Source organism: Erpetoichthys calabaricus, chromosome 3 (genome assembly GCF_900747795.2).
Source record: "Erpetoichthys calabaricus chromosome 3, fErpCal1.3, whole genome shotgun sequence".
In the NCBI taxonomy this organism is placed as follows: Eukaryota; Metazoa; Chordata; class Cladistia; order Polypteriformes; family Polypteridae; genus Erpetoichthys; species Erpetoichthys calabaricus.
The window spans coordinates 38,366,715-38,394,247 of record NC_041396.2 but is presented as its reverse complement, the minus strand read 5'-3'; the positions used below and the strand labels follow the sequence as shown (position 1 = coordinate 38,394,247).

Sequence of the window (27,533 nt, the reverse complement as noted above, 5' to 3'; positions counted from 1 at the left end):
TTTAGAGCCACCAATAAGCCTGGATATGTTTAAATTGTGAATAAAACTGTAGCATCCACATAGACAGTGATAGGGAAAGGATTCAAGCCTAACCTCCTGGAGCTTTGAGGCTACCACACTAATTGTTATGCCACTAAGCTGCACTTTTATGTTTAAGTAAGTATCAAAAAGTTAAAAAGATGCATGAATTTATTGGACCATATGTGAATTTTTAAAAAGGAAAATGTTAGCTTAGAAGAAAATGAGTTTTATTGGAAACCATAAGGACCAAGATTCACATGTGATATGTGCTCACGTTAAACATAAGTATATGTTTGGTTTTGCTATGACCTGACCTAAAATGTGTTGCAGAAGAATCCTATACTGTGCTGCATCTACCTATCAGTTCTATCTGTCACTGAATTCACATGCAGGCAGTGTGCATTAATGGCTAAGATGTTAAGACTGCAAACCACATGGTTACTGTGCCAGTTTAATCTCCACCTAGAGTTGTTTTTTGGCAATGAGCGAGTCATTCAACATGTAAGTGCTCCTGTTACAGAAATAATTGTACTATGTATCATTTAGATTTTTGGCTGGTCTCTTAGTTATGGAAGTAAAGATCTTTGATCTTCCTAGGCCATCATGATAATGTGGTATAGAAACCAAAAGAATTTTATACATCTTGCATTCTAGTCATGCACTGTTCAATGATTAAGTGCCTCCCATTTCCTGGATGAACTGAAAGTTTGATTTTTGTCTAGACTCAAAGGAACACTCTGGGTGACTTTTTTCTTACTCTACATTTATAATTCTGTCTGGGAGCGGATGTGATATACAGTGTCAGTTTTGATCAGTTCACAGCAATACGCAATTTGGCCAAAAGTATGTGGGCACCACTTCAAATGATTGAGTTCAGATGTTTCATTGTTAACAGCTGCATTAACTTAAGACCATAGGCATACAATCTCTAATGACAAATACTGATAGTAGAATGGTTTATACTGAAGAGCCTTTAAATGTGGTACTGTCATAGGATGTCACCTTTGTCACAAGTCAGTACATGAAATTTATGGTCTGCTAGATCTTCCCGGTTAACTGTAAGTGCTATTATTGTGAGGTGGAAGCATCAAGGAGAAACAACAACTTAACCACAAAGTGGTAGACCTTGCAAACTCACAGAGCACAGCCACTGAGTGCTGGAGCACATTGCACATAAAAATCACTAATCCTCTGTTGCATCACTCACAGCAGAGTTCCAAATTACCTCTGGAAGCAACTTCAGTGCAAGAACTGTGTGTTGGGGTCTTCATGAGATGGTTTTCCATGTGCAAGTGGCTACACACAAGCCTAAGATCACTATGTGCAATGTCAAGCGTTGGATGGAGTGGAATAAAGTATGCTGCCATTGGCCTCTAGAGCAGTGGAAATGTGTTCTCTGGAATGATGAATCATCTATATTACTAAACCACAGTTTAATTTATGCACGGCGGATGCACCAAAGCACATGCACACTGCGCGGCGGCTTCCCAGAGTCAGTAGGTGGTGCCCAAACAACACAACCTGTAAACTAAACTTGCTCTAATCCACTGTGCCAGCGATCTGTGTCAGCAGAGGCAAAGGAGTCACGGCTCCAAATGGAAAGAGCTCAACGATTTGTAATACAAAACCGAGCCCGTAGTTCCCAGAGTCAGTGTGTGGCGCCCAAACAACACAACCTGTAAACTACACCTGCTCTAATCCACTGTGCCAGCAGTCAGTGTGTGTAAGTTGGAATATGCTTCCTAACAGTAAACGACTTCTACCTAACGACACAGCCACAGAACAACAAAGACGAGACCGCATGGATAAAAACAATACACGGAGGCTCCTACAACACGCTTCAGACACACCAGAAGCAAACACATCACGGGTTCACAATGAAAGAGCTCAACTAACGGAAATACAAAATGAGCCTGTATGGATAAACACAATGAACGAGCGCGCCCACAACGCGCTTCTGACACAGCAGAGGCAAAAGAGGCACGGCTCCAAATGGAAGGAGCTCAACGATTAGTAGTACAAACACGAGCCCATATGGCTACGACCTGTAAACGAGCCCGTATGGATAAAAACAATGAACGAAGGCGCCCACACAAAGAAACCGCTTTAGTACAAATAGGTTTATTTAATTAAATGAAAACTCTACCATGGCTACGACCTGTGAACTAAACCTGAGGTAAAGCGTGCACGACAGGTTGTACAGCCGCCCGAACGCAACCACCCACACCACCGCATATACGACGATACAGCCATAGAAAAACAAAAAAGAGACTGCATGAATAAAAACAATAAAAGAAGCGCGTTGCAATGAACTTTCCCAGGACGCACCCACCGTCCATGATATTTCATCCCTCCAAATATCGGAGGGAACAGAAAGTGATTGCCATTCTTGGATTTGCGATTCTTTTGTGAATCGCGGGCTTGCTAGTACTTCACTATCTGGCAGTGTGACGTCCAAATGTGAGTTTGGTGGATGTCAGGGGAATGCTACCATCTGCACTGCATAGTGCCCAGTCTAAAGCTTGGTGGAAGAGAGATAATGGCCTGGGGCTGTTTTTCAGGGTTTGTACTAGGCCTTTGGACCAGTGAAAGGTTCTGTTAATGCCACAGAATACAAAGACATTTTAGACAATTATGCTCTTCCAACTTTGTGGGTACAGTTTGGGGAAAGCCCTTTCCTGTTCCAGCATGACTGTTCCCCTGTGCACAAAGCCAGGTCAATAAAGACATGGAGGAACTTGAGTGGCTTGCAAAGAACTCTGAACTAAACCCTATTGAAATCCTTTGGAGTGATTGGAATGCTGAGTTTGAGCCAACATCCAATCCTTGACATCACAAGTGCTCTTTGGGCCAAATGAGCAGAAATTCCCACAGATACACTACAAAACTTGTAGAAGCCTTCCCAGAAGGCCAGAATGGGCAGTCGGGGGAACTCACTATTAATACTTAGGGTTTTAGAAAGGGATGCCCAACAAGCTCATATAGATGTAAATGATCAGGTGTCCACAAACGTTTGTTTATACTGTGTACATAGAAGCAAGACTGTTAGAGTCAAGCTGCAAAAGAATCTGTGCTCCTTTATGCCATTAAAGATCTTAGCTGCCATACTCATTCCCAGTTCAAGATCTTTTAAATGATATCAAGAAATGTAACAGCACAGCGGTGTAGTAGGCTGCATCCTGAGTTTGAATCCTGTGCTATTACATTGTATGTGAAGAGTTTTCATGTTCAATTTGTGTTTAATTGGTTTTTCATCCCATTTGCATGTTAGGTTAATTGATAATTCCAAGATGGCAGTTAGTGTATGTAAGCATGTGTGTGTGTGTGTGTGTGTGTGTGTTGACAAGATTGCATTACACAATTTCTGCAGATTTGTTAGCTGCATGGTAATGCTGCGAATCTCCCATTCTACCACATCTCAAAGGTATTCTATTGGACTCAGATCTGATGACTGGAGAACACTGAAGAACACCAAACTCATTGTCATGTTCATGAAACCAGTCTGAGATGACTTTTTCCTTTGTGACATGATGCATTATCATGCTGGAAGCAGTCATCAGAATACGGGTAAATTGTGGCCATGAAGGGATACACATGATCAGCAACAATACTCATATAGGCTGCAGCATTCAAGTGATAATTGATTGTTATTAACGGGACCGAGTGTACTGACAAAACTTTCTCTGTACATTTCACCACTATCACTAGCCTGGACTATTGACACAAGGCAGGTTAAGTGCTTGCATTCATGCTGTTGGCATGAGGTTCTGTGTGTCTTTGAAATTGAGATTCATCAGACTACACTACAATTGTCCAGTTTTGGCAATCCTATGCCCACTGCAGGTACAGCATTTCTGTTCTTGGCTGACAGGAATGGAACCTGACGTGGTCTTCTGCTGTTTTAGTCCATCTGCCTCAATGATTGATGTATTGTGCACACAGAGATGCTTTTTCTGCTTACCATAACTGTACAGGGTGGCTGTCTGAGTTACCGTAGCCTTTCTGTCACCTCAAACCAGTCTGGCCATTCTCCTCTGACTTCTCTCATCAACAAGGCATTTCTGTCTGCATAACTGACACTCACTGCATGTTTCTTTTTTTCAAACTATTCTAAAGGAAACTCCAGAGATTGCCCCCCCCCCCCCCCCCCCCCAGGATACCAGCACTTAGAGAAATACTCAGACCAGCCTGTCTGCCACCAATAGTCATGCCTTGGTCAAAGTCACTGAGATCACATTTTTTTTTTCTAATTTGGGTGTTTGATGTGAATATTAACTGAAGCTCCTGACCTGTATCTGTGTGATTTTATGCAATGAGCTCCTGACACATTTAGAGAACTGCATTGATAAGCAGGTGTCTAGGTGCTCCTAATAATTTGCTCATTAAATGTATGGATACTACCACTGCACATGATTTTCCGTAAGTGGCCACATAATCCAAGCTTATGATGAATATGTCACATAGCTTGTTATATAGCCCAACATCCTATTATCCTTTTTTTAATTGCTTTGGAACACTATCTGATGGGCGGCACGGTGGCGCAGTGGGTAGTGCTGCTGCCTCGCAGTTAGGAGACCCGGGTTCGCTTCCCTGGTCCTCCCTGCGTGGAGTTTGCATGTTCTCCCCATGTCTGCATGGGTTTCCTCTGGGTACTCCAGTTTCCTCCCACAGTCCAAAGACATGCAGGTTAGGTGCTTTGGCGAATCTAAATTGTCCCTAGTGTGTGCTTGGTGTGTGGGTGTGTGTGCCCTGTAGTGGGCTGGCGCTCTGCCCGGGGTTTGTTTCCTGCCTTGCGTCCTGTGTTGGCTGGGATTGGCTCCAGCAGACCCCCGTGACCCTGTAGTTAGGATATAGCGGATTGGATAATGGATGGATGGACACTATCTGATGTTGTAAGTTGATGAGTCCAATAAAACTACCAAATCTTTTTATAAGTTTGCAGTTCAGTACAACACCCACTCCTCATCCCCACATATGTTTAGCTAATATTTACTGCAGTGTGTAGAAGTCAGTCAGTTAGTCATTGTCCAACCCGCTATATCCTAACACAGGGTCACAGGGTCTGCTGGAGCCAATCCCTGCCAGTACAGGGCGCACTTTATGTAAATTTAATTTTTCATGTATCCAAAATTAAAATTATCATTCCCCTATTCTTAGTTTATTTAGTTAAGCCAATCTGAAAAATGTTTCTTGCTCTGTAAAGTAATGGCTGCTTAATGATTTACAGCATCTGTCTTCCATCAATTTTCTGCACTGGCTTTTTCCACTAAAGGGTCAGTAGAGCCTATTCTAGCAGCAACACACACAAAACAAAGTGGGACACAGTGGTTAAGGCTTTGGACATCAAAACTTGAGGTTCAAACCCTGCTACTGTCACTGTGTGACCATGAGCAAGTCACTTCACTTGCCTGTGCTCCAACTGGAAAAACAAAAGAAGTGTAACAAATTGTATGTCAAATGTTGTAAGTCGCCCTTAATAAATACAGCAGCCAAATTAGTAAATGTAAATCTAAGCAGGAAGCTTCCAAGGGTGAGATTCCAATCCACCTGCACAGCTCCATCAACTCACTCCATGACTGTTTACAGGAAATAATTAAATTAACAGCATTACTTACTTGAACATAGATAGAACATTCATCTGCCATACAGAAGATAGGCATGAATCTAATCAGGCTCAAATGCTTTCAGACAACAAGGCTACCTGCTTCACCAGCCATAAATATTTCAATTATAACCAGAAATTAAATTATTTAATTAAATAATTAATATCTAACAGGACACAACAGATTCTACTAATGTTATTGTGTTGATCCTCCACATCTCCAATGCATTCGTGGTGTGTGCGAGTATGTGTGGGTGTGTTGGCAAGTGATCCTTATATCCATCCAAGGCTGGAACTCCCATTGAGACTAATGATGCTGAAACAGGCTTAGGCTTTCTATAATACTGAATCAAAATAATAGAACCAGTTAACGGATGGAATAATGATGAATGAATAATCTTCAGATAAAAAGAAATAATTATTCAAAGATTCTATATAGTAAGCAGAAATGAACTGAAGGACGATGAGCTTCTAAACCCCGCCCAATTTAAACATAAAACTATACAGCACTACAATTCCCGACGTGCTTTGGGCGCATGAGCATGCGTGTCGATAGAACACAATGGCGGACCCTGCAGTTGTGGGGAGCGGGTTGATCGGCTCTGGAACGGTGAGGTTGCATATATGCTTTCTTCCTTTGCAATGGGGTACTAGCGATGATAGTTCATATTACAGCGATTCGATTTTAGGTAAGAGTTTACATATTGGAAAGCAAGGTGCCTGTACCTTTTTAACCCTTTCAATGCATGATTCGGACACCTCGAGGTAAAATGATGACTGGAATCCCACCTCTACCGATTCATTTATTGGCTGGAAGCATAAAGAAGCGTTTCCAATTGGTTGACGTGGCAGCCAATCTAAAGATGGATATGGCAGTGTTTCTTTTTTAGCGGAGGAGTGGCATTGGGTTTCCGATAAAAAAACAAAGCGTTTAAAGTCTTAAAATAAAATAAAACTAATAATAAAAGCATAACGCCGATGTTTAGTAATTTTAAAATGTTTGCACAAAAACGCTAAAATATCTCTTTTAAGTACTAAAACATTGATTGATAAAACCGAAACTTCACTTACACGAGCAAAAATGTACAAAACAATTCTAAACAAACGAACATGTGGTGTGTACACAATATTTGAAACCAATTTTCCATTAAAGATAAGTGACATAGCGTCCTGTTATTACTTACAGGGGAACTCCTCGACGTCTGAAACTACGAATAAGCCTGTCATTGTAGCAAAATGTATAATCGAAATCAAATACTACAATCATTAAACAGACGGGGTGCCTGACACCATTTTATTCGTTTTTAATTGGACAGAAAACGTATTCAAAATGTAGATTAGTGTAAACTTGTGTGGGCAAAAGAATCAACGTAAAAATCACTAGGTTTAATAGTATTTGGTTACCACTTGCACAAATCAAGGTACTTTTTTTTTTTCTTCAATCATTTCGTAGCGAGATTGATTTTGTTCAGATTAAGTATAGCTAATGTCTACCTTCAATCTAACTTCAGAATGAAAGTTGTGCCTGGAGTGCGTCCTATGCTCTCAGCTGCTTTTTTCTCAATCCAATCCCCGGAACCGTTTCTGTCCCCTATTGCCACTCCTGTGAAATCCGTCTGCTTGCATATGTTTGGGGTTTTCGCATGGCATGTATAAGGACAAGCGAACTTGTAAATCATGTAAGTAGCATTAAAGTGTGACCCAATCAGAGCTCTGAAATCCAGTGCTCTAACTGGTTGAGATATTATCATAGGTGAAAAAATGTAACTTGGTTACAGTTTTCCAGTTTCTTTAGCTGGTTACGAGTATCTGAAATAGCACCATCTTACAGTTTTACTGATTCAGCAGACGCTTCTCTCTCTGAGTTTCCAAATAATTTACCGTCTAAATGTTCATTGTTCTATACAGTATGAGATGCCTTAGTCTTATGTGGCTTCTATTCCTTTGTGTAAATAAAAGAAAATGAAGCCAATACAAGACTGTTTTCCTGTGACTGGCAGTTGGTCCCAGTTTAAGGCCAGTGCCACCATGAACTCTGTATGGCAGAATATTAAAACCAGAAATCTATTCTTTTGACACACAAGTGAAGCTTTGCCACAGGATGTCTTTAAGGGATTATAATGACCTAAAGTACATCTTAAAAATTAAAAAAATAAAGGGCTGACAGGAAGAAAAATGTTTTTGTCTCAAGAATTCAACCTGATTGAACACATTTGGTCTGAGTTGAGGAGGGCAGTCGGTTAAGCATAGACATAAATGAGCTGTAAAATTTTTGAATTGACCCAACATCTTCTCCAACCTTATGAAGAATTCAGAGAAAAAGAAAAAGCTTTATGGTGTTACATGTACTAGTGAAGGCTGCACCAGGTAAACTAAACTGATTTGTTTTCTCATAATCATTTATCCTTATTAAGGGCACATCCACCTACGAACCCAGCATGTTATTACAAACATAATATGAAACGTTAAATTTGACAATGGCTATATTAACAATAACTTATTCATTTGAAAGATTTAGTTTGAAATGTTTGTAGTAAAGTAACAACACAGTCAAGAATGCAAATAATTTGTAGTTTATTTGCTCAAAGCACCATGAGGTGGTCTTGACATAGCAAAAACATGATTGAAAACCTTTTGTAAAAAGTAATTCAGACTTCATTCATTCTTATGCTGGAGAACACCAGGCTGATTTACAAATACAGTCTTAAATTTTCTATTTAAATTTTCATTAATATTCCTTAGTTGCCTGTTTAACCAAATAATGGCCATGAAGCAGTAACTATAACTCAGCATTTTCACAATTAACAACCATTTATTGAAATTTGACATTGTTGAATAATATTAGTTATAACTAATTACATGGCCTTGAATTATTAGTGTGCACTAAAATTTTTCATTGCATGTTGTAAAAGATATGAGGGGTTTGTGGAGTGATTCTTAACCTTGCACATCACAGCATCAGAGCTAAAAAGATATAATTAGACATCAGAGTCCTCCAGCTGTATCACTTTTTATAGGTCTGTCATCATATTCCTTAATGGACTTGTGTCCCCTTCCTGATAATGTAATTGCTCATTTAGTGGTTTGCAGTTTTCATTAACGTGTTAAGTGTTAGATTTTATTTTAGGTTTTATTTACCTGCTTATATCCACCCATATTTTTTTTTTTTTTTTTTTTGCTGTGTGGGTTTTGCACTTTTGTTATAGATTGAGTACTATAATGTGTACAGAGTACAATGAAATTCTTCTTGCATTTGTGCTAATCGACTTGCAAAACAGTGCCACTTTCCAACAGCTTGACCAGTGAGTATTAGTAAGTACCCGGAAACTTTTTTGTCTTTTAAACCTTGAAACCTACGTTTTACTAGATAATGTCATGAGTGATCTACTCAAGATGAAACATCCGAGGGCAGCAGAGGGAGATAGCAGCAGTGTCCTTGAAGGATAGGAACACAAGTCTGTAGGGACACTAGAAACCAGTTAACATGCAAAGGGTTACATTGCCCTCCACTAGTACTGACAAAAAAAGCTGTGAAATAAAGTTTTTGTTATTTATCTCTTGATTTTTTTCATTTACAATATTAATAAAGATGTAACATATAATTGCAAAAGAAATTCCTATCACAAATAAATATTTTTCCTCACAGTTTTTACAGTTATCGTCACCCATACAAAGTCATATGCGTAAAATCTAACTGAAATATATACTCATTCATATTTTATGTTTTTAAGTTCTAAGTGAGTAGGAACAATTAAGTGGTCAGTCCTGACTTCCATTTTCACTGGGGCATAAATATGAAGTGACATATAGGCCAACGTCCTTTAGTCATCCATTGCAATGAGAACGACTGAAGAGAACACAGTGAAGATATGTGACAAAATGTTACTGAGTTGCACTAATCAGGAAATGAATATGTGAAAATAGTTAAGTGGTTGAAAATGTCCATTTTCACCATCAGGGAAGTAAAACGTTTAAAGCAAAAGGGAATGTTAAGAATGGTCTTGGAAGAGAACTTGTATTTATATTAACCCCACACCTCCCCAATGAGGAGGATTGATCAAGGGGCCAAAGAATCTCCAAGGATCACAGCTGGGGATTTGCAGATGTTATTTGGGTCTTGTGGTAAGAGTCTTTCAATCTACCATCAGGTGCCACCTAGATAAGCAAAAGCTATATGGGAAGGTTGCCAGAAAAAGTTCTCTGCTGTCAACAAACAGACTCAATCAATAGCAGTTTTCCAGATGTTATGGAAACTTTCAAAGGGACCAAGTTTTATGGTCAGATAAGACGAAACTAGAGCTTTTTACCAACAGACACCAGAGGTAGGTTTGCCATAGAGGCAATGATAGACATGCAGAAGAGTGCCTCATCCCGACTGTGAAGTATAGTGATGGATCTTTGATTTGTCAGTCTGTTTTTATGTCAAAGACACTGGACAACTTTTTATAAATATCGGCAGATATTAAATCACAACCTGACTGCCTCTACCAGGGAAAGTTAAATTGCTCCATGGTTAGATATTCTAGCAGGACAGTGATCCAAATTCAACACAAAAATGATTTATTGACCATAAAATCAAGATTTTACTATGACCATCCCAATCTCTTGACTTAAACTCCATTGAAACATGTTGAATAAGCTGAAGAGGGGAGACTTCGCAAAGGAGGGCTGTACACGGTATTAAATTAAGTGGTGTCAATAATGGTGGCTTGCGCATATTTCAGAAAAATATTTGCGATAAGAATTTTTTTCCTTTCAATCGTTTTACTTCAATTAAAAGTTCTATTTTTGTTAATGTTTTTAATAAAATAAAATAAACAATACATAAATTGTTTTACAGCCCATTTTGCCCATTTTACTTGTATTTACCAAAGATGCCAGTAGTCATGGAGGGCACTGTATATGTGTGCCTAACACTCTGGATGGAGGAACAAACATTATGGAAGGCTGGCAAGAAACTACAGAGTTTCCTGGTTAGCAGATGGCAGCACATTGTCCCTTGCTGAGTAAGATGGGACTAAGTTTCTGTATAAGGGCAGACTGCCCCTGTAGTCAAAGAGGGCTACCTTAGCCCCCAGATGTAACCCCAGGACTTGAATGAAAGTAAGTTTTAAATGAATGGCGTAATATGTAAAGCCGCTTCAGGTCAGAGATGTAATAAAATCTAAAGCTGATGTTTTAGGTGTTGATATTATGGTAAAGAAAGGCAGGCATTATGTGAAAGATAGTATTCTTTGATGGTACCTTTTATAAGTTTTTCAACTTTATTTGGGGGGAATATAGCTGGTTAGAGGCGTTCTGTTTAGCGTGTTTTTTGCTTGTCTTTATGAAGAGTGTTTCATTTTTCTGAAGTCCACTGTACATGGCACATGTTCATTTACTCCTGCAGTTGTCTTCTGATCATATAGAGGAGCATACTAGTAAGATATTATCCATTGTGAAATCCATTACTTCTTCAGTGTAAAAAGTCGTAAATGTATTTGATTAAACTGGATCAAGTGAGTCAAAAGGTACTGGCACCTTTTGATCAGGGATGGAAAGTAGTGTAAATGCTTGTAATCTGGATCCAAATGCTGCTTCTCGTAAGGTAATACAAATGCAGGTTGTTGCAATTCTTTTGCAATTGATCCATGTCTAGAATTATTGCTAATACAGACTGATTTGGTTAATTAAAAAGACTGGGGGCTTTGCCCCCTGCTTGCCCCTGCGCTACACGCTAGCCTCTATGCGGTTCTATTGCTCACGTATGGGGATGCAGTTGTACAATTTAAACAGATTTTTATTTTCATGGGAATTGTTACATATGCATAATAGACCTAACTATTTTACATTACAGCTAGTAATTAACCATATTAAAAAATATTAAAACATAATAATTTGAAAGTAAATTGTTTCATGTTGCGTTAGTTATTCGTTGCGTTATACAATTTCGTTCTGTTTAGCTTTGAAATTAACATGCAAATACTTTTTAAACTTACACTTTTACTGTAAAACTTCAGTAAAAATAATTTTTTGAATTAAATTTTTGTCAATATTGCATTGAATTTTGATTCTGTGTTTAGACTGTCATCATGGCAACGCAACGTATAACTGCCTGTGATTTAATTTCGGTTCTTTCTCTCTATTCAATAAAAGGACTTTTTTGAATGTTTGGCTCTGAAATTTGTTAATTGTCTTTGCAAAAGCTATTCTAATGGGAAACCATTAATGTTTTAATACGAATGGCATATCAAGATCGACTTTGTTGTGTAATGTTATCTGCGGAAGATGTACTACATTTCCCCTCTTGAATACATCCTTCTTTCTACAGTAATTCGTGTGGTGGAAGACCGGACGGAGTTAACGGTTGTAGATATTCTTCGTGATATTGTAAGTTGATGTTTTCATCTTCCGCACGATCAACACCAACTGTTTCAGTATAGTCTACTGATACGCATTTAACCAATTTGCTGTGTAACCGATCAACATTTTAGCCGTTAATTCATTTGACTTCATCGTTTCTTGGTGCTAGGATTGCCCGTGTACTCATTTCTTCTGTTGATAACCCTTTGTGATGAAATTCTTCCATAAGATTTAGACATAATACGTCTTCTTTAATTGGGAACTTAAAGTGAGGAAAACATTAAAATTTATAAGAGCTGAGAATACAGAAACTGTGTCTGTCAAAAGCTTTCACTCGAATGAGAGGTGAGATTACCATGTGCGTGGTGGAATATGGTTGAGAGGAGGGTGTGACTTGAAAAAATCTCATGGCCAAAGTCACGACTCACGGGACTTGAAAAAATCTTCCAAAAAGTCTCGTCTTGTCGTAGGATTTTTATATATAATCAAGAGATAAGCTCTGCTTTTGTGTTTGAACTCCTTGAATATCTATGTCACTCCATTTTGTTTCTTTCTTCAGAGGTCATCAGGAACCAAGTCTTCTTCCAGCCCTTCAGAGAATTACCAGCTTGCTCGTCGGCGTACTTTGCAAGTGGTTGTCAGCTCTCTGTTGACAGAAGCTGGGTTTGACTCTGCAGAGAAAGCTGCTGTGGAGTCGTTGACTGAGATGATTCAGAGTTGTAAGTAACCGTAAATACAGAAGACTAGAAATCTGTAAACCTTGGTTTAATTCTGAGCCTGTTTCCTGTATAAGTGTAATTTGTTTTTTGGCAAGTGAGTTGTGTGGATTTTCTCATACACCCCAGAGATGTGTTTGGTGTTTTTGAGGTAGGCTGACATCCAGTCCAAGGCTGGCTCCTAACATTGTCGTCTAGATCTGACTCCCCCACCCCCTAAACCACTAATGAAGAAAGGGGGTTTAGAACATAAATGGGTGGATTATCATCTGTGACAGCATGTTCAGTTTTTGGTTGTAAATCACATAAGTGTTTTAATAAAGTGAGCACTTCTACAGACCACTTGTAAAGCATTTATATTACACATGTACTTTTACCCATTAAATAACGTAATTACCATATGAAGTTTATTAATCATCTTTATTAAAAGACAAATATTTATTCCCTTCTTGTGATTCGTAATCCTGCTGTGCTGTCTTGTCTGGTGTGTCTGATGCGTCCTGCTTGTGACCTACAGGCTGTTTTTGGTTGTGTTTTCTGAACAATTTTGTACATTTCATTCATGTCAGATCCACAAAAATATAATTTAGCACGCAACTCTAGACACGTTGGGCAAAATTTTGTAGTCGTGTGCTTTGCCACATGTCATTTTCCACATTATTTAAGGGTAGTTTTAACTTTGATATAATCTTGTTTTGCATGTGCTTGGTACTTGACTTTACAATTGCCATTTTGCATCTTGTCATTCAGAAAGTATTCAGACCAATTCACTGCACACTTTATTGTGTTGTAAATTTAATTTTAAATGGATACATTTACCATTTTGGTCCATTGGTCTACGCTCAGTTACCCATAATAGCAAAGTGAAAACCTGTTTTCAGAAGGGTTTGCCATATAATTCAAAATCAAAAACTGAAATCTGTCATTCATATAAATATTCAGACTTTTTGTTATGGCACTCCAAATTGTGATCATGTGTATCTAGTTTTCTTTAAATTATCCCTGTGATTTTGTCTAGAAACAGATTGGTGTTAACTTGTGGCAAACTGAATTGATTGGACATTGTTTAGAAAGGCACAGACTTGTGTATAGAAGGTCCCACAATTCACACTGCATGTCAGAACGAAAATGAACTTGTGAAGCCTAAGGAACTCTCTGTAGACCTCTGCAATCAAATTGTGGTGAGGCATAAATCAGGACAAGGGTATAAAAGCATTTCTAAAGCTTCGAATGTTCCCAGAGGCACAGTGGCCTTGAGAATTGTGAAATGGAAGATGTTTGGTGTCATCATGACTCATCCTGCAGTTTGTCATTTGGCCAAACTGAGCAGCTGAACAGGGAGGTTGACCAAGAATCCAATAATCATTTTAAAAGAGCTTTAGAAGTCCTCTGCTGAGATGAAAGACCCTGTCAGAAGGAAGACCATCACAGCAGCACTCCATCAATATGTAGTTTTATTGTGGCAGCATCATGCTTTGGGGTTGCTTCTTAGTGGCAGGAACAGAGAGACTGGTCAAAATTGAGGGAAGGATGAATGTAATCAAGTACAGAGATGTCTTTGAGGAAAACCTGCACCAGAGTGCATAACATCTCGGACTGGGGTGACTTTCAGCATGACAGTGACCCAAAGCACACAGCCAACACAATGATGGAGTGGCTTCGGGAAGAGTCTTTGACTGTCTTTGTATGGCCCAGCCAGAGTCCAAACTTAAACCCTATAGAACATCTGTGGACAGACACTTTTCATCCAATCTAACAGAGCTTGAGTGGATTTGCCGGAAAGATTGGGATAAACTGCTTAAATCCAGGTGAGCAAAGTTTGTTGAGACTTACCCAATAAGACTGGAAGCTGAAATTGCTTCCAAAGTGGCTATGACAAAGTACTGAATTAAGGGTCTGAATACTTCTATGGACAAGTTACTTTGATTTTTAATAAATTTGCAAACCTTTCTAAAAACATGTATTCACTTTGTCATTATGTGTTATTGGGTGCAGATTAATGGGTAAATATGGCAAATGTATCCATTTAAAATTAAATCTACAATGCAATAAAGTGTGCAGAACGTGAAGGTATTGACATACAGTCATATGAAAAAGTTTGGGAACCCCTCTCAGCCTGCATAATAATTTACTTTCAACAAAAAAGAACAGTGGTATGTCTTTCATTTCCTAGGAACATCTGAGTCCTGGGGTGTTTTCCGAACAAAGATTTTTAGTAAAGCAGTATTTAGTTGTATGAAATTAAATCCATCCATCCATCCATCCATTTTCCAATCCGCTGAATCCGAACACAGGGTCACGGGGGTCTGCTGGAGCCAATCCCAGCCAACACAGGGCACAAGGCAGGAACCAATCCCGGGCAGGGTGCCAACCCACCGCAGTGAAATTAAATCAAATGTGAAAAACTGGCTGTGCAAAAATGTGGGTCCCCTTGTAATTTTGCTGATTTGAATGCATGTTACTGCTCAATGCTGATTACTTGCAACACCAATTGGTTGGATTAGCTCGTCAAGCCTTGAACTTCATAGACAGGTATGTCCAATAATGAGAAAAGGTATTTAAGGTGGTCAGTTGCAAGTTGTGCTTCCCTTTGACTCTCCTCTGAGGAGTGACAGCATGGGATCCTCAAAGCAACTCTCAAAAGATCTGAAAACAAAGATTGTTCAGTCTCATGGTTTAGGGGAAGGCTACACAAAGCTATCTCAGAGGTTTAAACTGTCAGTTTCAACTGTAAGGAATGGAATCAGGAAATGGAAGGCCACAGGCACAGTTGCTTTTAAACCCAGCAGGTCTGGCAGGCCAAGAAAAATACAGGAGTGGCATATGCACAGAATTGTGAGAATGGTTACAGACAACCCACAGATCACCTCCAAAGACCTGCAACTACATCTTGCTGCAGATGGTGTATCTGTACATCGTTCTACAATTCAGTGCAATTTGCACAAAGAACATCTGTATGGCAGGGTGATGAGAAAGAAGCCCTTCTCTGCTCTCACGCCACAAACCGAGTTGCTTGTTGTATGCAAATGCTCATTTAGACAAGACAGATTCATTTTGGAACAAAGTGCTTTGGACTGATGAGACAAAAATTGAGTTATTTGGTCATAACAAAAAGCGCTTTGCATGGCAGAAGAAGAACACCGCATTCCAAGAAAAACACCTGCTACCTACTGTCAAATTTGGTGGAGGTTCCATTATGCTGTGTATCTAGTTCAGGGACTGAGGCCCTTGTTAAAGTCGAGGGTCGGATGAATTCAACCCAATATCAACAAATTCTCCAGAATAATGTTCAAGCATCAGTCACAGTGTTGAAGTTATGCAGGGGTTGGATATTCCAACAAGACAATGGACACAAAACACAGTTCGAAATCTACAAAGGCATTCATGCAGAGGGAGAAGTACATCTAAAATCTATGGGATGATTTGAAGCAGGCTGTCCATGCTTGGCAGCCATCAAATTTAACTGAACTGGAGAGATTTTGTATGGAAGAATGGTGAAAAATACCTCCATCCAGAATCCAGACACTCATCAAAGGCTATAGGAGGCGTCTAGAGGCTGTTAGATTTGTAAAAGGAGGCTCAACTAAGTATTGATGTCATATCTCTGTTGGGGTGCCCAAATTTATGCTCCTGTCTAATTTTGTTATAATGCATATTGCATATTTTCTGTTAATTCAATAAACTTAATGTCACTGCTGAAATACTACTGTTTCCATAAGGCATGTCCTATATTAAAAGGAAGTTACTACTTTGAAAGCTCAGCCAATGTTAAACAAAAATCCAAAGACGTAAGAGGGGTTCCCAAACTTTTTCATATGACTGTACTTTCTGAATCCATGGTAGAAGAGGTTATTAATGCTAGCTTCCCCTCAATCTTGCTCAGAATAAGCAAGTGGCGAACATGGATGGATAAATGGAACTAGAATAAGTTATCAGCAAACAGTAATTTGCAATAGTAAATGAAGAAATGGTCCTCATTCTACTCCACAAATATTGATTCCATTCTATTGATTTTTTTTTAAATACAAGCTCATTTTGTGATTATGTTGCACTGTATGATTTCATGTCCTTACTTAAAACAAGCATAAAAGTCCACTGTTTCATTAAGTATTATCATGTCTCATTTCAGAGAAGAAAATCACTCTGGCTTTTGAAAAACCGAAAAGGGTTTTTGGCATTAACCAAAAAAGAAGCATAGCATTTACTCTATAGGCATTCATTTAATTGTGACTAGAAAGTGAACATAGAAATTGTGCATTTAGTAGCCAAATGGTGACTGAAATTGAAAAACAGGAAGTCCTGATGCTGTGATTGAGTTTATGCTTTATAGTGTGTGGAATTTAAAACAAAATAAAAATAGGGCAATAGCATTATAGAATTGAAAGATTCCCTACAAGTTAATTTGTATACACTTTAGTAATGAGAGACTAGTTTGACACTTAGAATTTGAATTCTCTTTTATTGTTCTCAGTTTGTTGATTTGTGACTCAAATATGAAGCAGTACACCGTCTCCACCAGTGTCGTCTTAAGGCTGTAACTCTTGTCTTTGGTCCACAATGAGTTACTCCACCCTCAGTGTTTTGCAGGATCTTGTGGCTGCTTCAAGCGAATAAGGAAATTCAGGCAAGCTCCCTGCTACAGCTGGATCAGGAAGAACATCTCCATTTAATTTTTGGAAATTTTGAACAAAGTCAGATAATATGTCTCAAAAAAGAAAGCACATCTTACTGTTGGAGGAACGCTACCATGCCACCTGGCAGAGCGGAGTCCTGCAAATCTGATTTCTTCACAACAAACACCTGCAGCTAGTTGGTTGGTCAGAGTTAGTTATGTTAGAGTGTGGAGATGTGCTCACCTTTTGGATATTTAATAACAAAAATGGGATGAAAAAACATAACCAGTGAGGAGAGAGCAAAAAGAAGGACATTGCTATCTTAAAATGGTGATGCTTTTTGTACTGTGCAGCTCTGGTTCACAAAAGCAGCTATTCATTCCTTTTTAAGAGCAGAGGCACACTGCCTTCTGCTCACCCAGAAGAGGAGCATAGAATGTAGAATTGAGGAATAAGGAACATATGTGTTTTGAATCTCCCAAACAGAAGAGAAGCTCGCATGTCTGATGCCTCGTATTTTACATACCGTAGCAGAATGGAAAAAAGAATTAAAAGGGCAGAGACTGCGGCTAAACTTACTGCAGTTGTTACCCTTTCGTAAAGTTCAGCTCCATCAGGCAACATGCTGTTGGCAATCAGGAAAGGGGTCGACCACAACTGCGCTGGATAATTAATACTCAAGTCAGTAAATATAATAATAATAATAATTCATTACATGTATATAGCGCTTTTCTCAGTACTCAAAGCGCTATACACACAGGGAGGAACCGGGAAGCGAACCCACAATCTTCCACAGTCTCCTTACTGCAAAGCAGCAGCACTACCACTGCGCCACCTGTGAGGACAAATATGATGTGAGCTGTAATTTTCAGTCTTGTAATTTGACCTGGGGCAGCGACGAGATCAGCAAATCTAACGTGACCCATGACAAAAAATTGTGTAATGTGACATTGGCTTTATCCTCTCCATATGTTTAGTTTTTTTTTTTTGTTTGTTTTTTTTGAACATTAGAACAATCATGACAAGAAAAGGCCATTCAGCCCAACAAGGCTCGCCAGTCCTATCCACTTAATTCTCCCTAAATAAAATCAAGTCTAGTTTTGAAGGTGCCTATAGTCCTACTGTCTACCACACTACGTGGTAACTTTTAACGTGTTTATAGTTCTCTGTGTGAAGAAAAACTTCCTAATGTTTACCCTTTACGAATGGGGAAACAGTTGGAAAGTTTTTAAATATTTTTGTAATACTTTAAGAATTAGGACACAGTTGCATTGTTAATTTGAAATGTTCCTGACTTGGATGTTTAAAAAAAAAAAAAAAAAAAAAATTTCTTTCATCCTGGGAAGTGAAAATCGGGCTACTTTCATTTTTGGCAGATATTACAGAAATTGGACGCTATGCTAAGAACTACTGTGAGCACACAGCCCGAACACAGCCCACACTTTCAGATGTGATGGTCACTCTTGTGGAAATGGGTGAGTAATAATGATGTAGAAGCTTGTTGAGGATTACCTGCTGATTGATGTGAACTTATGCATGAAAAGCAGAATTTTACAATGGATGGCATGAGTGCACAATTGTCACACTAGCTCCATTTTTTTTTTTCTATTAACAGTATTACTACCCGCATAACTTTTTATTTTCAGTATTTGGTTAATCAGACATTCCTAAAGATGTTAAGAATACTCCTCATTTTTTTTTTTTTTTGGAAATTGTTTGGAATGTGGATTTTTAATTAGGAGTTAGGACAAACTGTTACACTGCATTTCTTTAAATTTGTTCCCTTATTGTTTGTTAACTTCATATTTTCTGATCACTCAGTTGGTGTATATAATGATTTACTTTTGAAAGCTACATTAAACAAATGATTCTGCTTAGTAAAAATAGTAAAATAGTGTTGTGTGCATTAATATTTTCATATTTCTTCTCTTCTGATTATTCAGGTTTCAATGTGGATACCCTGCCAGTTTATGCCAAGCGCTCCCAAAGAATGGTCATAACTGCCCGTAGGTAACATGCATTTCAGTCAAAAGCATGAGTTATATGAAGTTCTGGGAAAACATTTTATTTTAGACAAGGATCATACAGACTTTCAGGATTAGGTTTTTTATGTTTAAATTTGGGATTTCAAGTTAATAATCTTGTTTAAAATTTCCTTTGCAGTGAAATCCCAAGATTTAGCCAGTTTTGTTTAATTTTGTTTGTTCTGTTGTATTCAGAGTTTCTTTATAATGCACATAACTGAGTGACCATTTTACTTAATTTCGAATTGCTAGCTCCAGTAACAAATCCTCCGGTCACCCCCAAGGCTCTTGTGGCCGGCATGAAGAGGACCCACCCTTCACATATCCCTACACACTTTCCAGAATTTCCGGACCCTCATACTTACATCAAAACCCCGGTAAGGGCTTTTATAATGGCCACCAATTTTAAACTATTAGTAGGTTTTATTCAGGCAGGTTTAGATATTAAAGCATGTTGCACTTGAAACAAATTGCATTTCCTTTGTTTAGAGGATCACCTCCATTTTTTTTTTTAAACTTGTGACTTCTTTGTTCAAGACTCAAATGGAATGTAGAATTTGCCATAGGTAGGAAAGACATCAATTATTAAGTTATGAACAATGTTTAGACTTCTTTTCTACATACTTTTTTAGTTGGTTGGTACAGATATGAAGAAAAAAATGAATTCTCTATAAGCTACACTTTTAAGTAATCACTTCATTAGTCAACTGAATTATAAGTCTGTGTACAAAAAGTATAGTGCTGTATTTGAAATCTGCGATTCTCAACCTTTGTTCCTCCAAGGTCCCCCAGAAAACCGTAAGAATTTGATGATATTTCCCTTATAGTTTTGCTGCAGTCTTGGCAGACATGCTTGTTTTTGAACTTATTTAATTAATAAAATCATATTTGCTGCTAGTGCTATTACAGTACCTGTATTGTTTGAAGTGTAATACAAAACTATGAAGCCATGTCAAAAACTGCCTGTGTATTTTTAAGTAAAATGTGTTTTTAGTGCCTGAATTTTTTAATCATACCATAAATAAGTAGGTGTTTTTTAGGGATTATATAATAATTAGTAATTTTCAAAACAGAGAATTTGTTACTGCAGATGGTTTTTGATAGTAACAAAAGTTGCTTCCTACTCACTTGGCTCAAGTATTATTTGCTAAAGTATGTATAACAATTATATATTTTTGAGAAAAACAAAAATAAAAGTAATTTTAAAGTGCAGAATTAGTTGCTGCAGACATTTTTTCACACCTTTATTACAAAGACTACTTTGTTATCCTATCGATTCATAACTTCAGCATTTCCATCAGCGTTAGCCACATTTAACTTAAATGGAAATGCAAATGTGTTGCCTCTCCACATACAACAATGAAACCAGCGGAAAGATGAAAGCATCGTGTAGGGCGGTGGCAGGAAGGGAAGCCAGTCCTGATACCTGAGCAGTTTTAAAAAGCGAGCGGAGCGATAGCAGTAGCGCAAGTCAAGCTGCATCTCCTTTATAAGACTGTCATGTCTTTGAATTTCTTGATAGCAGTGTGGCATGTCACTGTTTTTTCACTTTTTCTTGTTGGGTCATTGCGAGCAGCTCATTCCCACTCTTAACTATAGTTAAATAGCTGCTATGTGGCACAGATGAGCATGAGCAGACTCTGGAGATACATTTTAATGCCAGGTGTAAATGTGATTGTACAATCTATACATGAAACAAACATTAAAAGAGGGGCTTTGAGAAAACTAACAATTTTGAGTAATGATGAAGCCGTCCAATTTAAAAAATACATTTGACACCTCTGCTGTCGTTTGAATTTTAGAGGTTTGTGTATCTTGTTGTCATGACTGCCAAAGATGCATCTACCAAATACTGACTTGAAGGGTGAATACCAGGGATGTTAAATTAGTTAAAAACTAAGTTTTGAATATTCAATTTAAAAATAAGAAAATACGTGAATATATTCAAACTTAGATTAACTATTCTGAATGTTACATGTACGTTTGTACATGCTTTTTTTAAAATACTTTATTATTATGGTAACAGCCTCAAACTGTTTAAATATAAGAGCTGTCAAAATCCCCAGCATCTGTTCTGCCTTCATTTTTACCTTCTCATATACGAAGTATAGGGAAAGTATTGTAATCGTCCAAAGATTTGATGTTGAGATTTTGATGAATCTCAACGTTTTAGACCCCTCTGAGTCCGAAAATACCATTTTTGGAATTATGTATGTGTGTGTGTGTGTGTAAACACGATAACTTGAGTACGCTTTCACTTTAGGTCAACCAAATTTTGCATACAACTATTAGGTACAAAACATAGATTTCCATTAACTTTTGGGCTATTTCCGTTAATGGAAGTAGTACCTTACCTTTTTTTCATGCAGCTGCAGAGTCTGATTTATTAATCTTTACTTTTATAATAATTGTTCAATATATTATTATTTTGATTTGTTGTTGATGGGTCTTTAATGTACATACTATAAAAATATAAATTGTCTTGCGGTTTACTCCTCAAATATCCATCCCCATATCTGAGTATACGAGAAAGTCTAGGGGAGACCACTCCTGATTTTTTTCAGTATAGTACTGATGCCTGGGTGTGAAAATCCTTCATGAGTCAGTGTGCTTTAAAAGCAGCCATGAAAAGGAACTCAAATCCATACGAGTCACACATGCAGACACCGTGCTTTGCTCTACATTACTATTAATGCTTTTTACTTTCGCATCTGCAAATCGTGACACACTTATGACAATGTTGTGTGGGTCCTGCTTGTAGCACACAGCTGGAGTACTGTGGTGCAAATTTATTGTGACATGTCCTGCTCCTAAACAGGCACAGGCAGAGCAGTTTAAGGTCAAAAGGAATACTGGTTAGTTAGTTAGACAGTGACCAGGTGAAAATAGTGAGCAAAGTAAAAAAGGCAGGCAGGTTGAATGCAGACTTGTTCTATTATTTTTTCATTTGTCCAATCGGCAGCGGAAGGGTACCATTTATATTGCAGCAATCAGAATAAAAAGCCAGTCAGCACCTATGGACTGACCCAGAAAAACCAGATTGTCACAATGTCAAGTCCGGGTTCTCGTTTACATATGCAGCAATATTTTAACAAAGGTGGCCTGAATATTTGTAGTTACACTTCATTGTTTTAGGCATTATGTGTCAAACCTGCAGCCATGTAAGATGGAGATTCATTGTGGGACATGGTGTGTTGGATGACAAGGCTCTTTACAGTTGGGGTTTGAAAGCATTGTAATGAAAGAAAAATCAGAACTTGTACAGGTATTTTCCATTTGCTTTCATGAGAAGGTGTTAGCATTAAACAACATTGAGGCGTCTCAGGTTTAAGAGTGGATGGGACAGAATCAGATGCAAAATTACACTTTTAGGGCACAGGAAAGTGTTTAAAAAAAAAACAAAAAAAAAAAAAAACACTGCCCTGGTTATACTTGTAGTTAAAAGTGCAGAGTAATGGGATAGAAAATAAAACTTGAAAGGGTGTGAGTGTGAGTTTAGCTAATGAAGATAATAAGTTAGCCATTCAAAATTATGAAAAGGCTGATTTTGGAAGTGAAGCATAAAAACACCAGTAAAATACAAAGGTTTTGCATAGCGCGTCTGGAGTAACACAATGTCAAAGTTAGTGCTGGTAAAACAAACAACCGCTCTTTGACAATCGAATGTCAGCTTTTGCCTTCGAACAAGACCTTTTTTTTAAATATATCTGAAACTAGGGGGCTCTGCCCCCTGCTCTCTTCACTCGCCAACTCCTGTGCGGGCGCTACACACTAGCCTCTTTGCGGCTGTGCCGCTCACGTATAGAGAAGCGGATGTACAATTTAAACAGATTGTTATTTTCATAGGAATTGTTACATATGCATAATAGACCTAACTATTTTACATTACAGTGAGTAATTAACCATAGTAAAAAAATAGTAAAACGTAATAAATTGCAAGAAAATTGTTTCATGCTGCATTAGAGGTATACATTGCGTTATTTGTTTTTGTTCTGTTTGGCTTTGAAATTAACACGCAGATACTTTTTAAAATTACACTTTTACTGTAAAACTTCAGTAAAAACAATATTTGGAATTAACTTTTCGTCAATATCGCTTTGAATTTTGATTCCGTGTTTGGCGTTGCATCGTAACAATGCAACGTACAACTGCCTGTGAGTGTATATTGTTTCTTTCTCTCTAATAAATAAACGGACTTTTTCAAATGTTTGTCCCTGTGATTTGTTAATTATCATAGCAAAAGCTACTCTAACAGGAAACTGTTAACGTTTTAATACGAATGGCATATCAAGATCTCCTTTGGTGTCTGTTATCAGTGGAAGATGTACTACATTACCTTTCTTGTCGCCTGTTAAACTTTTACATGTCAGAATTGTTTGGCCAATTTTCAATACAACTAATCCCGTCCCATAGCCCATCACTCAGACATAAATTACACAATAACATTACGATACATCCTTCTTTCAACAGTAATTCGGCCAGTGGAAGACCAGACGGTGTTAATGGTTGTAGGTATTCTACGGAATATTATAAGCTGATGTTTTCATGTTCCACACCATCACCACCAACTGTTTCAGCAGAGTCTACAGATACGCATTTAACCGATTTGCCATGTAACCGATCAACAATTTTCTCGTTATTTCGTTTGACTTCATCGTTCATCTGTGCTAGGATTGCCCGTGTACTCATTTCTTCTGTTGATAACCCTTCGGGATGAAATTCTTCAATAAGATTTAGACATAAGTCTTCTTTTATTGGGAACTTAAAGTGAGGAAAATGTAAACATTTATAAGAGCCAATAGCGCAGGAACTGTGTCTGGGAAAACCATTCACACGAATGAAAGGTGAGAGGACCGTGTGATTGGGCCATTAACCATAAATGGTTGAGAGGAGGGCAGGACTTGAAAAAATCTCTTGGAAATAGTCTTGTCTCGCCTGAAGATTTTCTTTTTTAATAGAGAGATATACTGAAATAGTGATGTTCAATCTGACAGCCCTAGTGAATACTTTTCTGATAAATGTGTTTGTGTTTTATATCTTTAATTAACTTTGCATATATCTTTTTTTTCACTTTGACATTAAAGAATCATTCTCTATTCATCATTGTCAAAAAAAGCCACACTAAATCCACTGCGAAATGTGAAAACTTCCAATGAGATGGATACTTTTATTTTTAAGCACTGGATTTACCTCTTTCCCTCCTTACTGTCGTATTTGCCTGTAGACTTACCGTGAACCCATCTTGGAGTACCAGATTGTACGTGAGAAAGCAGCTTCCCAGCGCAGAGACGTGGAGCGTGCTCTGACTCGGTTCATGGCCAAGACTGGAGAGACACAAAGCCTCTTCAAAGATGACATTACCGCCTTCCCATGTAAGCCTTAGTTCACAGGATACTGGAATTCAGTTTTTCTGCATGTGTGAAACTCAATAATGTAATTCCTCACAGCCTGTCGGCTTTCTTTATGCAGTGATTGCAGCAAGACCCAGTGCCATTCCTTATTTGAATGCGTTGTTGCCCTCTGAACTCGAGCTACAGCAGCTGGAAGAGACAGATTCATCTGAGCAGGATGACCAGACAGACAATGAGAACATCTCTATGAACATTAGTAATGTGAGTAGCCTTGTATTAAGTGTGATGAGCTTTCTCATTACATGCTGTGTAAATTATTAACTGCTTTGTTGTAAGGTAATAAAATTGTTTAGATTCAAGTACACAATTATCACAGAAAAAGTAAGCAAAATTAAAAAAAAAAAAAAAAGTATATGTGACAACAGCAAACATATGCTATATGAAGGTCATGTGAAAAGATTATTTCCCCTCAGGTATTAATAAAGTATATCGTATCAAATCAAAGAAGGGAATTTTTCCCTTGAATGTACTGCGGACGTTTCACACAATACTTGGCGTTCAGTGCAGTGCTGTTTAAGTCTGCTATCAGAATGCTTAACCGTACACTTCTTTCACTTAGGATGAGACAGGAGCTGATAAAGAGAACAATGTCTTACCCCAAGGTGGCTCCCTCGCTTCTGCAAAAGCCAACGAAGAAAATATGATTGACAACCCTTACCTGCGGCCTGTTAAGAAGCCAAAAGTGCGCCGGAAGAAATGAATCCTGGTCAGTAGTTTGAGGCTATAGCAACTTAAGATGGTCCTGACGCAGATTAGACCCTTATTAGACATTCACAGTTTGCTTATGAACTTTCCAGGAAAGCAGAGAGTTAAGTTGCCGTAATGTGTTTCATGACAGAGGCTGTTCTACTCCAAGGTTCCATTTTCTAGTTAAAGTTCAAGACATTTTTTCTCTTTCATTTACAGGTTACTCTCGAGGAAAAAATGTTTGATGTATTTTTTTTTTATTTCTGTAAATTATATATATTTTTTTGCTTTTGTACAGTAAATGCTTGTCCTGACATTCAAGAAACTGGTAATAAGTTTAAACTGTTAATGTAACATATTATTTTGTAATTAAAATAGGTTTATCTGTTAAAGTTTTTTGCTTTATTTTCCATTGTACATTTAATAAGTATTGTTTCTACTGTTTTATGTTCATAGATTGAGTTTTAAAAATGTGCAGTTATTTTATTTTGTAATTAAACTAAATGACAGGCAAATTGAGTATTTTTTGCAGCCTGCATTTAATTTCGTTTATTATTCACATCTCTTAGCCTATCTAACTTAACTCCATTAGTTTATCAAAGCATGAAAAAAAAATCTCTTTAGCTGTTTTTTTATTTTGGTTGATCTTTCCTGCTGTTTTAGAAATACAAATCCATGTTCGCTTGATTATCTGCCAGAGAGAGTGTTCACATGCCATTGAGAAAGCTACTGGAATGTTAGGTCATATAGCGCCCTGCTGTGTGGAGTGCAAGTCACAGGAGGTTCTGCTCAACCTTTATAATGCTCTGGTGAGGCCTCATCTGGGAGGGGCCAAGGAGGTCGGGTGCAGTGTGAGTTGGGTGGTGGCCGAAGGCGGGGACCTTGGCGGTCCGATCCTCGGGTACAGAAGCTGGCTCTTGGGACATGGAATGTCACCTCTCTGAAGGGGAAGGAGCCTGAGCTTGTGCACGAGGTTGAGAGGTTCCGGCTAGATATAGTCGGGCTCACCTCGACGCACAGCTTGGACTCTGGAACCAATCTCCTTGAGAGGGGCTGGACTCTCTACCACTCTGGAGTTGCCCCCGATGAGAGGCGCCGAGCAGGTGTGGATATACTTATTGCCCCCGACTTGGAGCCTGTACATTGGGGTTTACCCCGGTGGACGAGAGGGTAGCCTCTCTCCTCCTTTGGGTGGGGGGACGGGTCCTAACTGTTGTTTGTGTGTATGCACCGAACAGCAGTTCGGAGTACCCACCCTTTTTGGAGTCCCTGGAGGAGATGCTAGAGGGCATACCTTCTGGAGACTCTTGTTCTGCTGGGAGACTTCAATGCTCACGTGGGCAAGGACAGTGAGATCTGGAAGGACGTGATTGGGAGGAATGGCCCCCCCGATCTGAACCCAAGCGGTGTTTTGTTATTGGACTTATGTGCTCGTCACGGATTGTTCATAACGAACACCATGTTCAAGCATAGGGGTGTTCATATGTGCACTTGGCACCAGGACACCCTAGGCCTCAGTTCGATGATCGACTTTGTGATCGTGTCGTCGGACTTGCAGCCACATGTCTTGGATACTCAGGTGAAGAGAGGGGCAGAGCTGTCAACTGATCACCACCTGGTGGTGAGTGGGCTTCGATGGTGGGGGAGGATGCCGGTCAGGCCTGGTAGGCCCACACGTGTTGTGAGGGTCTGCTGGGAACGTCTGGCACAGTCCCCTGTCAGAAGTAGCTTCAACTCCCACCTCCGGCAGAACTTCGACCACATCCTGAGGGAGGTGGGGGACATTGAGTCTGAAGGGGCCATGTTCTGTGCCTATATTGTTGAGGTGGCTGACCGGAGCTGTGGCCGTAAGGTGGTCGGTGCCTGTCGTGGCAGCAATCCCCGAACCCATTGGTGGACACCGGCGGTGAGGGATGCTGTCAAGCTGAAGAAGGAGTCCTACAGGACCTTTTTGTCCTGTGGGACTCTGGAGGCAGCTGATAGGTACCGGCAGGCCAAGCTGAATGTGGCTTTGGTGGTTGCTGAGGCAAAAACTCGGGCATGGGAGGAGTTTGGGGAGGCCATGGAGAACGACTTTTGGACGGCTTCGAGGAGACTCTGTTCCACCATCCGGCGTC

General features: G+C 38.8%; 1 protein-coding gene across 1 annotated transcript; it reads left to right on the top strand.

The window, feature by feature from the left end:
- Positions 1-6,154: 6,154 nt before the first annotated feature.
- On the top strand, positions 6,155-25,933 carry taf8 (TAF8 RNA polymerase II, TATA box binding protein (TBP)-associated factor). The gene is made up of 8 exons (XM_028796631.2): positions 6,155-6,233; positions 12,525-12,684; positions 18,671-18,769; positions 19,238-19,300; positions 19,571-19,695; positions 24,543-24,690; positions 24,788-24,930; positions 25,289-25,933. Exons 1-8 carry the CDS (start codon positions 6,186-6,188, stop codon positions 25,427-25,429), a joined length of 927 nt encoding a protein of 308 aa, XP_028652464.1. The 5' UTR covers positions 6,155-6,185; the 3' UTR covers positions 25,430-25,933.
- Positions 25,934-27,533: the final 1,600 nt, after the last annotated feature.